The 14,439-nt window shown below is 35.3% G+C and overlaps 4 protein-coding genes across 6 annotated transcripts in view; 2 read left to right on the forward strand and 2 right to left on the reverse strand.

Annotated features, from left to right (window-relative positions):
* LOC116301818 (uncharacterized) overlaps positions 1-4,485 on the forward strand; it is a 59,691-nt gene extending 55,206 nt beyond the window's left edge. For all 3 annotated transcript variants that reach the window (XM_031710939.2, XM_031710938.2, XM_031710945.2), the window contains exons 21-22: positions 458-629; positions 1,173-4,485. In XM_031710939.2, the coding sequence (XP_031566799.1) occupies positions 458-629; positions 1,173-1,540 (540 nt within the window). In that variant the 3' untranslated portion in view covers positions 1,541-4,485. The remainder of the gene's footprint in view (positions 1-457; positions 630-1,172) is intronic.
* Positions 3,244-7,115, reverse strand: LOC116301823 (uncharacterized). Its single transcript, XM_031710950.2, has 3 exons — positions 6,905-7,115; positions 6,651-6,727; positions 3,244-6,534 (listed from the first exon to the last, which is right to left on the reverse strand). Exons 1-3 carry the CDS (start codon positions 7,028-7,030, stop codon positions 6,315-6,317), a joined length of 423 nt encoding a protein of 140 aa, XP_031566810.1. The 5' UTR covers positions 7,031-7,115; the 3' UTR covers positions 3,244-6,314.
* Positions 7,116-7,391: 276 nt separating this feature from the next.
* On the forward strand, positions 7,392-12,854 carry LOC116301796 (leucine-rich repeat-containing protein 47). The gene is made up of 4 exons (XM_031710914.2): positions 7,392-8,419; positions 10,434-10,672; positions 11,201-11,303; positions 11,871-12,854. Exons 1-4 carry the CDS (start codon positions 7,460-7,462, stop codon positions 12,147-12,149), a joined length of 1,581 nt encoding a protein of 526 aa, XP_031566774.1. The 5' UTR covers positions 7,392-7,459; the 3' UTR covers positions 12,150-12,854.
* Positions 12,703-14,340, reverse strand: LOC116301797 (eukaryotic translation initiation factor 1). Its single transcript, XM_031710915.2, has 3 exons — positions 14,163-14,340; positions 13,884-14,041; positions 12,703-13,458 (listed from the first exon to the last, which is right to left on the reverse strand). Exons 1-3 carry the CDS (start codon positions 14,191-14,193, stop codon positions 13,243-13,245), a joined length of 405 nt encoding a protein of 134 aa, XP_031566775.2. The 5' UTR covers positions 14,194-14,340; the 3' UTR covers positions 12,703-13,242.
* Positions 14,341-14,439: the final 99 nt, after the last annotated feature.

Below are 14,439 nucleotides of genomic sequence, written 5' to 3' on the forward strand. Positions count from 1 at the left end.
TCTAGTTGCTGTCGAGGTCGTAGACTTGCTCCAAGGCGACCTTTCCGAGACGCACAGATCGAGCAGTTTGTCTAGCACGTAGCTCCAGCGCGTGTAATCCTGGTTGTGCAGCGCGCGTAAACTAATACGGAGACAAAGGGCTTTGTGAAAGTCTATCGAGGTCGCAGATCTAGAAATCCAATAAAACGTACTAAAGTAAAAAATGGTATAATAGGTGGCAGGCGTTGCTACCACGCTGTCTCTCACTGCTGTGTATAGTTCGTGCCTGGGGTTGCGGGCTTAATTCACGACTGAACCTCGTATTTTGAGTTTGTTTGATGTGTTGCCCGTTTTCTTCCATTCGCAAACATTTACATGTGAGTTGATTGCTGTGTTTTTTAAGTAGTGAATGGTTCTAAAATGCGTTTTAAAACAATTCAATAACTACTAAATCCCCTTGATATCGTTATTATTACAGGTCCAGCCCAAAGCTGTCAGCGTCGAGCGCTCACAAGGACTCTTCGACGCGAGTTTTCCAACTTACACAAAGACAGTCATCATTTGTTCGACGGTACTTGCATTGTTATTAGTTTTGGGAGCAAAGTTTGAATGCGCAAAGAAGATAGGATGGATTACTTTCAAATCACAAGGTACTGTGCAACGTTTTGAATTAAAGTCCTCAGCTTAGGAAACCGTTACAAGAATATGGTATTATCAAGAGAAAATAAACTAGTAGTTCGTATTCTCTTGGTATTATCGTTTGCGCAAAACTAGATGCGCCTCCTAGCCAAAAAGCAATCGAGTTAACAGACTTTTTTAGCTTGGATGTAGCCGGTTTTTCTATGTAACTTGTTTTCCTTTCACAAAAAACAGTTGTTGTTTACATCACACGCTCTATAAAACCGCGTCTCTACTCTCTGATTAAAAAAGAAATAACACTCAAGAGAATGACATGTGTTCAGTAATTTGTGAATACTCAATCTATGAAAAAAGAAACAGGATTCAACTGTTCAAATAGCTTTCAAAGCAACATAAACATCAGAATAAGGCTTCAGAAAGTCTAAACTCGAGCATCAGTAAAGCGCGCAACTTGATTTTCTTTAGTTGCGCTTAATTTTTGGCACGACTTCTCGGCCAGAAGCAATGAATATTACCATTGCTGATCTGTTTGTTTTGGTATGATTAATTTGCAGAAAAATCCAAAAAATACAAACCTCCAACACTGGAGGAACTTAAAAACCGCAGCAAGGAAATGCGTAGAGAAATGTCACTAGTAGTGGAAACCTTCGTCATCAATTGCAAAAGACGAGTCGCGAGTCTAAAGATGAAACACCTGAAAGAGTTACAACAGTTAGCAAAGTTGAAGAAAGAAAATGAAAGCGGTCCTTTAGAGAAAGGTTCCTTTACCAAGCACAACCTGTGGAATATTGCTTGTAACAAAAAAGGGAACGGCTTTACTTCTACATTAATTAAAAAAGCCGAGCAAAGTAATGGTCATTCTAATGGGTTTCCTTTCCCAAAAAGATTCAAGAAGAGTAAGGAGGTAGAAACAGTAGTATGATACTTTGATTAATGTTGATATGATAATAATTCAATAGTAATGTATATATAATTTGTAACATAGCTATATAAATGCACTAGAGTTATATGAATGAAATCCATGAATGAGCTATAGGTTTTCAATGAGCCTAAGAAAAAATATGCAACATGCTTTGTAGTTTTATAACACACTCTACAAAATTACTCGATTCTGATTGGACAAGAGGAGAACAATTAAATCCCAAATTGTGTTCTGTAGAAATCGCACGATGTTTTGAAAGTTCTCAAATTGTACTCGATGGCTCGTCCAATTTTGAAAACTTTCAAAACATCACTTGTACCTATAAATTCCGAATTGTACTCGAGTTCCTACACTTATTTTAGGACCATATGTACAGATTAGGACTTGTTAACAGGTTTATTGAAAACCTAAATAATATGATCACTTTTGTTTGCACGTTTATTTAATATAACATTTCGTTGCATGGTTTAGCATGTCATTAGTCATGTTTGATGACTTCCATTCATGGTGTTGAAACATCAGTCACCACCATGTCTTTCTGAAGACCACACAATTCACCCAGACAAATATCACACTTAAGCAACAATTCTGATCTCAAAACAATTCACTTTATTCATGTCATGACAGTCTCCCTCAAAGCTGCCATCAGTGTCGTCATGTAATGCTTTCTCCCCTGGGTAGCAGTACTCAGGGAAGAAAGTGTCATGTGACGACAATAATAGTCAATTAAAGGGAGACTATGTCATGAATGATTGCATTGGGCGATAAATTATAATGCACTTTGCAATTGTTCAGTGACAAACAGATGAACACATGCATTCATCAATTGAACGTACGAAGGCACTAAACAAACAGATAAGTGATAGATAGTTGATGACGAGAAAATGGTAGAAATGGTAATTTTTTAGTAAGGAATAAATGTAAATAATATTTGAAAGTATTTTTCATCTTTATTAGCACTTTTTAATGAAATCTTTTCCCTAGTCAAAAGATGGTAATATTTGTAGGTCGGGAGCATGCCGTTCTCATTACTTGCCAGCAAAAACAATAAGTACACAACGTTTTTAGTTTGGGCCGTAATGTCGTATCCATATTCATGTTTGTTCAGTCATAATCAAATGAAAGAATGACACTCTAGGGAATGATATGATGGGAAATGAGAAAACATTACATCCAAATTATTTATACTTAGAGGTACATTGTGATTGTAGTACATGGTCAAGTGATCCTAATAGACAATTTCCTTGATGCATGAGCACTTTCATAAATATTGCAGGCACAGATATGAAAACAAGCCATTTTCAGGCAGTTCATAAGAAACCTTTGGAAACCATATATTTATAGTTATAATTTAGATTTCTAAAACCTTGTCTGAAGTGAGATTTTCCCACAAAAGTTATAATCCTGGTAACGAACTAATAGTAACGTCAAAGTATTCCTTCATTAACATAATTTCAAAGTTTTTGTATGATTGTGTTTTCTATAGTGTGTGTAAGATCTTGCCCGAAAATGCCTTGTTTTAAAATCTGAGCATACAATACTAATTTAAAAGTAGCGCTCATGCATCTCGGAAATACGCTATTTTAGCCATTCCAAAATTGGACACTCATATTGAATTTACAAGATAAAATTAATATATATTATAGAAAAGAAAACAAGTTCATTTACTGTGCAGACACTCCAACAGTAGCCTCCTTTAATAATAATAATAATAAAACTTTATTTAAAGAGGGGACACACAACAGTTACAATAAAACACATCGTACTGAAAACCCAGTGGCCCTCTGAAAGCAGCCGTTCTTAGGGTCGTCATGCAACGTTGCGTGACGATCCTACTAAGAACTGCTGCAAAGGAGGCTACTCCAACAGCAGCCTAATAAGACTGGATCTTGAACCTAATTGTGCCTTAAGTATAGACCGTTTTCTCAAGGTTGCATGTGCATCCAACTTGACAGGCCACAAAACTGTAATAAGGAATAATCAGCAAAATCGAGAAGCCAGTTTTATATCTAAAGAGAAGAATAATTGATCTGATAAATTCTTATTGAAAATTCTAATAGAAATGTATGATGATTCTCATTATAAAGCTCCTGTTCTGGTATTGTGGCCCGTCAAGTTCCTTAAATTTGGATGCGCACACAACCTTGAGAAAGCAGTCTATTAAAATATATAATATATATAATTTTAGCCATAGATAGTTTTAGCTATTTAGCTATTATGAAAATAGACCTTTCTTAGAGTGAAGTCATTTAACCCGTGAAATAGATATTAGACTAACACACGTTAGTAGACCTTAACTCCATTGTTATATTTCATGTCTGTGTAACTATTACACATTGACTAGTATTTTTTTGTTTCATGGGTTAAATGCCTTCACTCTTGACTAGTATTTTTTGTTTCACGGGTTAAATGCCTTCACTCTAATTTGGTGGAGTACCACCACTGAGATTGGTCCCAAGCTGAGGTTAAACTTGATCAAAAACAGTGAGCTTGATCAAATACTTAATGCACATCAAGTCCAGCCTTGACTTGGAGCTATTGTATGGTGGTCATTCAAGCAAATGTGGGCTTTTTAAGATCTATTGTGCATGAGTTATAATTATTAATTATATTTAATGAATACAATTTGTTTATTTTTATTATTTATATTATTTAATTTATCGAAAATTGCAAAAACATTTGTATGAAGTTGTAGTTTACAATTTAACATTATTAATAATATAATATTATCAATGAAAAGCAAATTACCAAATTACCCAAACTACAACAAAAGTTTAGGCTTTAAAGGAAGAATTTTTCATTTCATAAAGAACTTGATTGATAGGTTAAAGTTAAACCTTCAGCATTATTTCAACCAACAGACCTTTTTTGCTTGGACATAATACTTTCTCATTTTGGACCACATGAAATTTCCCAGAGAATAAAAATTCTTTGTTTGAGTTGTATCCATGTTCATGTGTCTTTAACATTCACTGTTCTCATAATGGTTGACAAGCGCACAGAAATTAGGCCACCCAGTTATCTTGCAAGAGTGAGCAAGGCTTCTCATTCAAATCAAAGGGGGATAGCATGAATTCAGGTCAAAACAAAACCTTACTTTTTATACTTTTTTTCCATGAATGTATTTCATGTGCTTTTATATCTTTATTGTGAGCTAATGACTGGGTGACCTTGTTTTCATGCACTTGTCAGCTATTATGAGTGGTGTATACAAGCAGTAGGACAGAAGCAATATGCCACATACATCTTAGATAAATGCTATTTGTCTTGCATGACTTCAACTTATTAGGGCCACTTTATATATAGACCCCTGTCTAGCCTCAATTTGGAGGGCAAAACAATGGTTTCCAATTCTCAGGAGATTATAATTCTTTTGCTTTGTCCTCCAAATTGAGCTCCTTTGACGTCACATGCAATTAAGAGGTCTATTTAGCTTTTTTAAGCCTTTCACAGTCAGAGTCTAAGAAAGATTCCAGCAGATGCCACTCAGTTGCCATAGATACATTACACCTTGAAACATAATATCTATTATGTTACGATGTTATGATGATAGTCACTACATGATCCTAGCTGAAGTCATTTGTAAAAATACAGATCCAACCAATATACTAACTTATAAAATAAAATTTTCATGTTTTTGGCAAAGAAAACCAGATATCAATTAGTACCTTTCAATGCACATGCTATTTGCTTTTTAAAAACGTTGTATAGTTTGCAACATCTAGCTGATTTAAAATATATAGCTGCATGAATATCGACATTCCAAAGAAAGAAAGGGTTGAAGGAGTAATTTGGGATTTTGGAGTAAGGAACTGAAGCACAGGGATTACAATTAATTTTTACTAAATGTCAACAGTATCGAGCCACTAATTTATTTACTGCTAGAAATGCTGTATATTCTCACTTTTTAAAAGGACTTTAACATATAGAAAGTTTAATGTATTTATTAGTAATTATTTAGTAATGATAATCATAATTAGATTGTGGGATTTTTATACATCTTTGGGAAATTATGTTGTTTGTTTCTTGCTATCAGAAAAATGAGTGAGAAATGAGCATCAGAACCATACCCCAGTGGGTTCCCGAGGATGGATTTTTATAGTACTGGTAAACATATCATGTCTTATAATTATATGTATCAGTTACTTTATGAGCAGAGCACACACAGTTATGAAAAAAGAAACAATTAGTTATATCAAATGGAATACTTGAGTACTACCAACGCTTAGAGATGGAGACAGTAGACCATGTAATCCCATGGTATTTTACAAAATAAATAGAAATTCTGATAACAATACCAATAGCGAAAGTGTTGCTTGATTTATTTTGCTGAGAACTTTCAATTTGAAAACCTCTGCACCTCATATATGCTCCATATGGTATATGCTCCTAATGCATGATAGCATCTCACCAAATTTAAGTTAATGCTCTGGGCTGGCTGTTCAAGCCCTGCCTGTGCATGCCAAACACATTGAGTAAAGTTTGTTTGATGTGTTGTTCTCTCAGTGCAATGAGGGGTGTTCACCAGGTACTTTAGTTTGAGTTGAGAGTTGTACACATATAATTTTTAATTTAGTAGTAGTGAGTGTTTTTCGAACCTTGGGAGAGGGGTGTCCAGATATCCATGTACAAATAACTGTTCTGTTATATTAATTACTTTTAAAGATATGAATATTTTCACAATTCAAACTTCCAACATAAAGGTCCATGCATTAGCTTATGAGCAGGGAAGGGGAGGGTCTGCAAATAAATAGGGGGAAGTTACGATAAAATATTACCTAAAGGAATCTTCATCATTCACTTTGTTATGTAACATTTTCTTGCGCATAAAGTCCTTACTTAACTTCTCTTCTTCGTTCTTCCATGACTGGTACTGTTCGGGAGTCAACACCTCCGACGCATGATCCTTGGACCAACTCTCAAACATGTCTTTGCCAAGTTCTTCATACAACTTTTGTTGTTGTGTACGACTTTTAGACACCTCAGCATTCATTCTGACATATACATAATATGGTATAATACACATATATACATAATTTAGTATAATATAGTTATGAAAACTGGACGTAACAACAGAAACTGCAATAAGTCGTTGGAAATTAATTCTTACCTTTCACTTTCTGAGATTGCACGTTGGAAGAACTGGTTCATTCTTTCTTGCTCTATGCTGTTATCTGAAACATGACCCTGGACAACCAACAATAACAGCGACAAGAATAATTACAATAACTTCATATATAAACATCACAAGCTTCTTGGATGCGTTAATTCATAAATGTGTTCTAATGTACGAGTTAAGCATGAGAAAAAATATTTCTATCTTCACAAACTACGAGAAGTCCATAAGTCTTATATTATAATTACATTTGATTGAAGTTGCTGTAGGCATTCCTTAGTTACGAACTCTCTCAGACTGTCATGTTCTACAGATGACTGTTTTTCGTTGTCTGAACTGTCACCAATATTTCCTTCTTCCTTTTCTTTCTCCATTTATCGTGATCAAAAGTTTTTTTAAAGCATAAAATCAGAGGTTCATTTTATCAGGATTTTTGAAAAGTTTCTGTTTTTCTCCCATAACAACATCCGCTGAGTCATTGCGAGCCCACAGTCTCGGAGAACACAGGCTTCCCAAGGCTTCTAAAAAATGAAAAAGTATTTAACTGATTGCAAAATATTTTTAGCATTTCGGTGCATTTGTAAGACATTTTATTGTTATGTTTTTGTATGTATGTGTGTGTGGTTTAAGGGAGGAGGAGGGGGAGGAGGGAGGGGGGAGTTGGGGATGGGAAGAACGAAATTTACCCAAAATTTGGCAGAATGGGAAGCCTGTGGAAAAGGCACATGCAATATTCTCTCCAAAATTCTACTGTACTTTTTCAAAGCCGTAGAAAAAATAGTTTATTCAAACTTTCAGCGATAATGAGTTGGTCTGAAGTGGAAAAGGCCTCCCAGGAACAAAGATACGAGTTGGTATTGAATGGAAGTGCCATTTCTGAACGAATTTCTTCCAATGGATTAGACATAAGTATTTTTCAGCTTACTAAGCTAAATTTCCTTCAAATCTCAAATACCAACTTGGAAGAACTGCCTTCTGAAATTGGGAATTTAGTGAACCTTAAGACTCTAGATCTTCACAGAAATGCACTGAAAACCATCCCGGCTTCTATTGAGAATGTAAAAGAGATCAAAACTCTTGATATATCTGGCAACTCTTTGAATGAATTGCCAGTAGAATTTGGAGAACTTGATTCTTTACACACACTCAACTTGAACTGTAATCAGCTTTCTGTTATACCTTCTGTTGTAAAGTTGAAACACCTTGCAAGGCTAGATATTTCACACAATGAGCTGTGTGATTTGCCAGACGGGATATTCAAGCTGGAGTTAATTTCCGAGATACGTGCCTCAAGTAACAAAATTGGTGTTCTTAGTGAAGAGGTTTCTAACTTACAGATGCTCAAGGTGTTGGATATGTCAAGTAATGTTCTAGAAGCTGTTCCTGTCAGTTTAGCTAATTGCTTAAAGTTGAAGGAACTAAATCTTAAAGAGAATCGTATCAAGGATAATAGACTTGGAAAGCTAATAAACCAGTGTTCAACTAAATCAGTTTTGGACTATGTCGCAAGTATGAAAGAAGGGAAAGGGAAAGGGAAAAAAAGTGGAAAAAAGGGAAGAACCAAGAGAATGAGTGAAGGAGAGCAGGAATCATCAGCTGAGTCAGGGAATCAAGGCCCGGTTGTAAAAGTGATTCATGGAGACAGAGTCAAAGTCTTGGTTCAACCATCTGTACTTGGTGTCAGGCCATTCATTGTGTGTACCTTAGTGAGGAATTTAGATCTCAGTGATCCAGCTGTTTTCAAGAAATTCATCACTATACAGGTAATTGTTAAACAAGGGTTTAATTTTCAGGATTCATAAGGGAAGGTACATTTTTTATTGCAAAGAGGGGAGGGCAGGGGGATTTGCAGTAAAATTTTAAAATATGGTTTAAGCCATCCTCATTTTACTCAGTAAGACATTCATGACCCACCTATTAAGTCAACAAGGAAAAGCATTTGTTAAACTCCTCTAAAGTCCTGATCCCCTACCCCACCACCACCATGAAAAAAATGTACCTTAATGAAAAAAATTATTTATGGTTCAGCAGAGGGGTTGTCATGGCAGCCTTATTTTCCTAGTGTTCACCTCTAACAAATGTGACTCATGCTTAATTCTTGGTATTGATCAGTGAGTATTGTTGTCTACAGTATGTTGGTTTTCTCCTGTGCTTTCCTAAAAATTTTCTCAAGTTCTCTGGTTTTCCTGCCTCTGCAAAAATCAGTTTCTTTTTGGAAAAATCATTGGAAGAAGAGCTTCTCTTGAATTTCTATTATTATTATTATTTCTGGGATTAGGTTGACTGTCCCTTGAAGACTTAAAGTGCTTTTAAGCCTTTGCACAATATTTTCAGAATTGATTCTTGGTTGTGAAAATATTTCGTCATTTGAACGTCACGTCTTTAAGATACGAAGGTTTATATTCCCAATATGTTAATGATTATGACGTAACATAAGGGATCATAATTTTAATATACAACACTGCACTCGTTCTGGAATACAGTATTTTAAAAGCATCACCCTTTTACTCGTAACTCATGTAAAGGTTCTTACAAATTTGTTTTCAAAAAATGTCCAGCGTTCAATATTAAAAGTTGCCACGAAATAAGTCAAATCCCTTATGTTACGTCATAGTCATTAACATATTGGAAATATAAACCTTTGTATCTCAAAGACCCAACATTCAAATGACGAATTATTTTCACAATCGACTATTCACTATTTAAAGAATCAATTCTGAAAATATTGTGTAAAGGCTTATAAGCACTTTAAGAGTGACTGTCCACTAATATAGAGCCAAATCAAAAATTGTGGACACAGTGGACCATTGATTTTTTGAAATTTTTGTTCCAGAGTTAGGTATTAGTAAGTGGTGATGGGTTTTGTTTCTTTGGGAAAAAACTTTCACTGAGAAACCGGTCCGCCCGATCTCATTCCTAGGACAGAGTGAAATGAAAGCGATTTTTGGGGTCTGTTTAATCATATCCTGTAAAGGCGCAACACATTTTCCAGCATTTTTATATTGAAATATTCGTTTTTGAATTATTTTTGAACATCTTTGATGCAAATTTAAGCTCATAGGTTTATTTTCTATTTTTACAGAGATCTGTCACACTCGCTATAATTCCAGTCCTCAATAACTTCGTTCCAGCACACAAATCCAAAAAAATAATATTGTATAAGAAAAATTTCATGGAAGGATATCTTGTCATAATATATGACTCATATATTATCTTTCTCAGGCATGGATTTCGTTTCAACCAGTCACAGAGAGTTTAGTTATTTTGCTGCTGGCTATCATTCCCAGGCTACTGTAACCCAACTTTTGCAGATTTTTCTGTTTTCTTTTGACTAAAATATAATATACATACCTACAAGAATTAGAAATATGGAAAGGAAGAATAAAAACAATTTAACTTTATCACCATGTTTGGTTTGTTCTTTCAAGCTCCAGAAATGCACCTCTTCTTTGGAACTCTCTACCCACTTCGCTAAGAGACATTCATGATGTTTCTTCTTTCAAGTCTTCTTTGAAAACTTATTTATTTAAACTTGCTTTTTGCTTGTAATTTTTTATAATTTTAATTTTTTGTTAAAGCGCTTAGGACAGATCTGAATAAGCGCTATATAAGCCTTATTATTATTATTGTTATTATTATTATTATTATTGTTATTATTATTTTGTCTCCTCATGCTTTGCACACAGTGTTTGCCACTCAGCTGGAACTGGAGACTTGATAAAAACATGTCATCTTCATACCAGGACAATAATGCCATTAATAAATTTATTTCTGCAGACGAAGCTCCATGAATCCATCTGTGATCAAAGGACAGTTGCAACAATTGCCACTCATGATCTGTCAACTTTGACTCTCCCATTGATGTATGATGCTGCAGCACCAACAGAGATAAATCTCGTTCCACTCGGAAGACAAAAACAAATGAATGCTGAAGAGTTTGTTTCTGTACTGAAGACTGAGGCATTGAAACAAAAGCAGAAAACAAAAAGAAATACTTTGAAGTCTGGATTATACAAGTAAGGTCCAGCTGTACATTTAGAGGTCAATGTATTAAAGGAAGGAAAGGAAGGAAGGAAGGTATGGAATGAATGAATGGATGGAAGGAATGAATGTACAGAATGAATGAATGGATAGAAGGAAGGAATGAACGTACAGAATGATTGAATGGATGGAAGGGAAGGGGGGAGGAGGGGAAAAATGAGCAAGTTAATGAGTAGGTTAGGGAATTGTTGGGGTTTTAATTGAATGATTAAGTGACTAAATGCTTGACTGGATGCAGGGCTCAAAATAGTGGCCTGCCAATGGCCAAATGACAGAACAAATTTCAGGTTTGGCAGGCAAAAATAACGATGTGCTGCCAAATGAACAATAAAATGGCATGCAAAATTTACTGGAATGACCTCCATTTACCATGCTTGTTTATTATGGCAGGATAATAAAAATTCCTAATATTTTGAGCCCTGGGATGGAAGTAATAATCCTTAGACAAATGGGAACACTACCAGATTTGTTTTTCATTCAAATAACTGTGGTTAATTTGCTAGGTTTCTTAGCCTGGTAGAAGGAGCACCTCTTTATGCATTCCTAAGAGATTCAGCAGGTACAACTGTTTCACTACCACCAGTGACCAACAGTGAAGCTTGCAAGGTGAGACTCATAATCATGTAAATACACCAGAATGGCAGAACCTGGGGAAGGGTAGTCTCCTACTCAGCTGCTATTAGTCTCATCACGCAAAGCTTGTTGTATGACGACACTAATAGAGGCCGAGTAGGAGACTAGGGGAAGGGTTGAGCTGTTAGCCTATCAAGCGGCCATCCAAGTTAAGGCTTAGAGAGATTGCAAACCTTAACCTTCCCTAGTTGAGGATTGACACAAAATCTAGATACAAAATGCCAAAAGTGTTCTTCCGATAATCAAATAACACCTTGTTTAAAGTACTAATTGATCTATGTCGTGCTTTCTTGCTTTTGCTTAAGCAGCCATAATACTAAAAGTATTGTATTTGCAAAATTGCCAACTATGGCCACTATTAATAGTTTTAAACCATTACTTAAAGTGAAAAGATGTGTTTAAGGGGTTTGGTTAAGGAAATGGGGATCTAAGTTACCTGTGGGTAAGGAGACCTCGTAATTTTTAAAAACAAGTGTCCCCCTCCAAATAATTGTTTTAAAATACCTCTAAAACTTTATAATTCCCAAATTAAATTTCTAGATTAAGGCGAGTAAAATAGATGTCCTGATAGAAGTAACTTCACCTAAAGACCTTGGCATCTGTAAGCAAGTGATGGCTGCCATCATAGAACAAATGCTTGAGGCTGGTATAAAATCATCTGAAAATGACACAGCATCAGGTGAATCCATGCTGTTACTAGAGCAAGTAAGAGTGACAAATGCAGATGGGCAACTGAAGGTGGTCTACCCTTCCAATGTAGATCTTTTGACAGAATCATTCAAAGTTATTCATCTGACTGACATGATAGGAGCAAGTTAGGGCCAGGTTTTAAGTGAAGTAGATTAGGCATTCAAGCACCAAAGTGCACCATAGATTAAATTAAAGAGAACCCAGAAATGTCAAATTAGGTTAAAACTTTGTCTTTTGTTGCTTGGCAACATAGTATGTTTAGGACAATATTATATCCAACAGTAAAACTGTCAGAACTCAAGGAAGAAAGATGAGCTCAACAGATGCACATTTACAGTGTAGTTTTGGTTTCAAGAAGCTGTCTTCTTGCTCCACTATGACTGAGCCAATCTTTAAGGAAGGGAGGCTTTGGAACCCAGGGTAATGCATACGGTACTTTTCATATTTCTGTGATCCCATCAGCTTTCAGGTGTCTTGGTTTTGTCAATCACAAAATTAACTCAGACTGCTTGAAATTTGATGGATAACGAGAAAATTAGTTCATAGTTGTCTGGGACACAGAAACATCGTAAGCAATATTGTAAGTCATCTTATAATCTAAATACAGAGGGATTTGCTTTGTCTTTCCACCTGCACCTTTAGCATAAGAATCAGGGGGTAGAAGCATGATAGCCAGAAGAACAATGGCTTATAGTTGTTTATTTGTTATTATAAGCAAGAGGTTTTGATGAAACTGAACTTACAGCAGTAAATGAAGACTAGCTAAATGAAAAATACAAAACTAAATCTTAGGTAAAGAAATTAAAGTATTTGATTGATAAGCTCTGACAGCAATATTGGTTGATGCTCTTCATTCAATTAATATTCATATACATCTGTTCTTTAATACTTCTAATAAAATAAACAATCTATTAATATCACGCACTAGAGATATTCTCTCAAACATGCAAGTTGGTCCTTCTGATTACAGGAGTGAACACCTCTAAGAAGCCTGCTTCAAAAGAGTGGTAGCTGTTTGAAGAAAAACCCTAGTTATATACAAAGAAAGCTAACAAAAAAAATAAGGAGAGTTTTTGATAGGCTTTTCTTGTATGTTATTCATATGTAATTTGCTAAAAAATTACAGCTTGATTTTAGATTAATGGAACTCTAAAACAGGACTCCTAGAGGCATTTTCTCCTGCATTTTCTTTAAAGTAAGCTTGCTAGGATAGAATCTTTATCTAATTTTGGTCAAGGGAGGTATTTACAAGCAATATTGGTAAAACAAGAGGATGGTAGAAATTAATATCATTAAAATCCGTGAACTTTAGTTGGTCCGGTTTGACCAGTTCGATCTGGAGAAGAAAATCTTTGGCATTTGTACGCTGATCTCCCTGCAGTTGGATTACCTCTCCATATTCTGCATGATCCACGACTGTGCCGTTGCAAGCGAATTTCTAAAACAAGGGAAAGAAAAAATAGTTTATGGTATGAAATTTGGTAGAAGAAGACCAGAATGCTTCAACCCTATAAAATTGGCATGTAACAATGTCAATGTTCAGTCAAACCCCCCCCCCCCTTATAAATCAGTATAAGCAGCTTAGATCTAGGTTCATTGTTGCTATATTATTTCCTATAATTCATAGTCATTGGATTAATAATCTAAAATGTTTAGAATTCCCTGACAGCCACCCACATACCCCACCCCCTCCCCCTCCAAGCTTATTCTATTGCATCACGATGAGAAATTGAAATGTCGTTTCTTCAACATTTCTTCATAATCTAGTGTTGTTTTTTAAAAAAGATTTCAACTTGATATATACCTCACATATTCTTTAAGTCAATCTCAATGGGTACCCATTAATTCTACTTAGATATTTACCTTTTTAAAAGCTTTCACAAGCCTTTTCTTGTCATAAACATCAGCAATGCCTTGAATTGTAGTCAAAACCTTTCGGCCGTTGCGTTGTTGAATTCTTACGTGTACATCTTCAACTTGAGAAGCATGATCATCTCCCTTTGACGCGTCGTCGAAAGGATCTACCAAAAGGAAAATTCAATTATATTACCGATCGCTGTGCACAGGATATAATCTTACAATATGAGTGACACATAGCATCCGAGATGTTTCATTCAAAAATATACCAAAATATAAACTTACTTTGAGTTTTCAAATTCTCGATACTGGACATGCGAATTCTTTAAGTTCTCTTTTCTATGTTGGTATAACCTGACAAAAGATTGATTCTTTTAACTACAAGATTGACTTGGATTTCTTCTTATCCTTTTCACAACTTCGATCAAACTGAGAATCGATGTTACAGAAGATCTTCTTCCTAATGAAGACGTCACTCAAGACCCATATCTCTACTCCCTTGACGGTCCTCTAATTATATTGTCCCTATATTCGTCGTTCGCTTTCTCAAAAAATCTTGAAA

Source organism: Actinia tenebrosa, unplaced genomic scaffold, assembly GCF_029948245.1.
Source record: "Actinia tenebrosa isolate PJP-AT-01 unplaced genomic scaffold, QUT_ActTen_1.0 PGA_scaffold4__44_contigs__length_22323623, whole genome shotgun sequence".
NCBI classification, from domain to species: domain Eukaryota; kingdom Metazoa; phylum Cnidaria; class Anthozoa; order Actiniaria; family Actiniidae; genus Actinia; species Actinia tenebrosa.

Bases quoted from the DNA above. Each gene is read 5' to 3' on its own strand.
- LOC116301823 (XM_031710950.2), bottom strand. From the start codon at position 7,030: ATGGAGAAAGAAAAGGAAGAAGGAAATATTGGTGACAGTTCAGACAAC. The intron at 6,728-6,904 runs GTAATTATAATA...TTGGTTGTCCAG, and splicing joins TACAGCAACTTCAATCAAAT to GGTCATGTTTCAGATAACAG. The intron at 6,535-6,650 runs GTAAGAATTAAT...TGTATATGTCAG, and splicing joins GCAATCTCAGAAAGTGAAAG to AATGAATGCTGAGGTGTCTA.
- LOC116301796 (XM_031710914.2), top strand. From the start codon at position 7,460: ATGAGTTGGTCTGAAGTGGAAAAGGCCTCCCAGGAACAAAGATACGAG. The intron at 8,420-10,433 runs GTAATTGTTAAA...TTATTTCTGCAG, and splicing joins AGAAATTCATCACTATACAG to ACGAAGCTCCATGAATCCAT. The intron at 10,673-11,200 runs GTAAGGTCCAGC...TTAATTTGCTAG, and splicing joins TTGAAGTCTGGATTATACAA to GTTTCTTAGCCTGGTAGAAG.
- LOC116301797 (XM_031710915.2), bottom strand. From the start codon at position 14,193: ATGTCCAGTATCGAGAATTTGAAAACTCAAA. The intron at 14,042-14,162 runs GTAAGTTTATAT...TCCTTTTGGTAG, and splicing joins CGAGAATTTGAAAACTCAAA to ATCCTTTCGACGACGCGTCA. The intron at 13,459-13,883 runs GTAAATATCTAA...CCCTTGTTTTAG, and splicing joins TTGTGAAAGCTTTTAAAAAG to AAATTCGCTTGCAACGGCAC.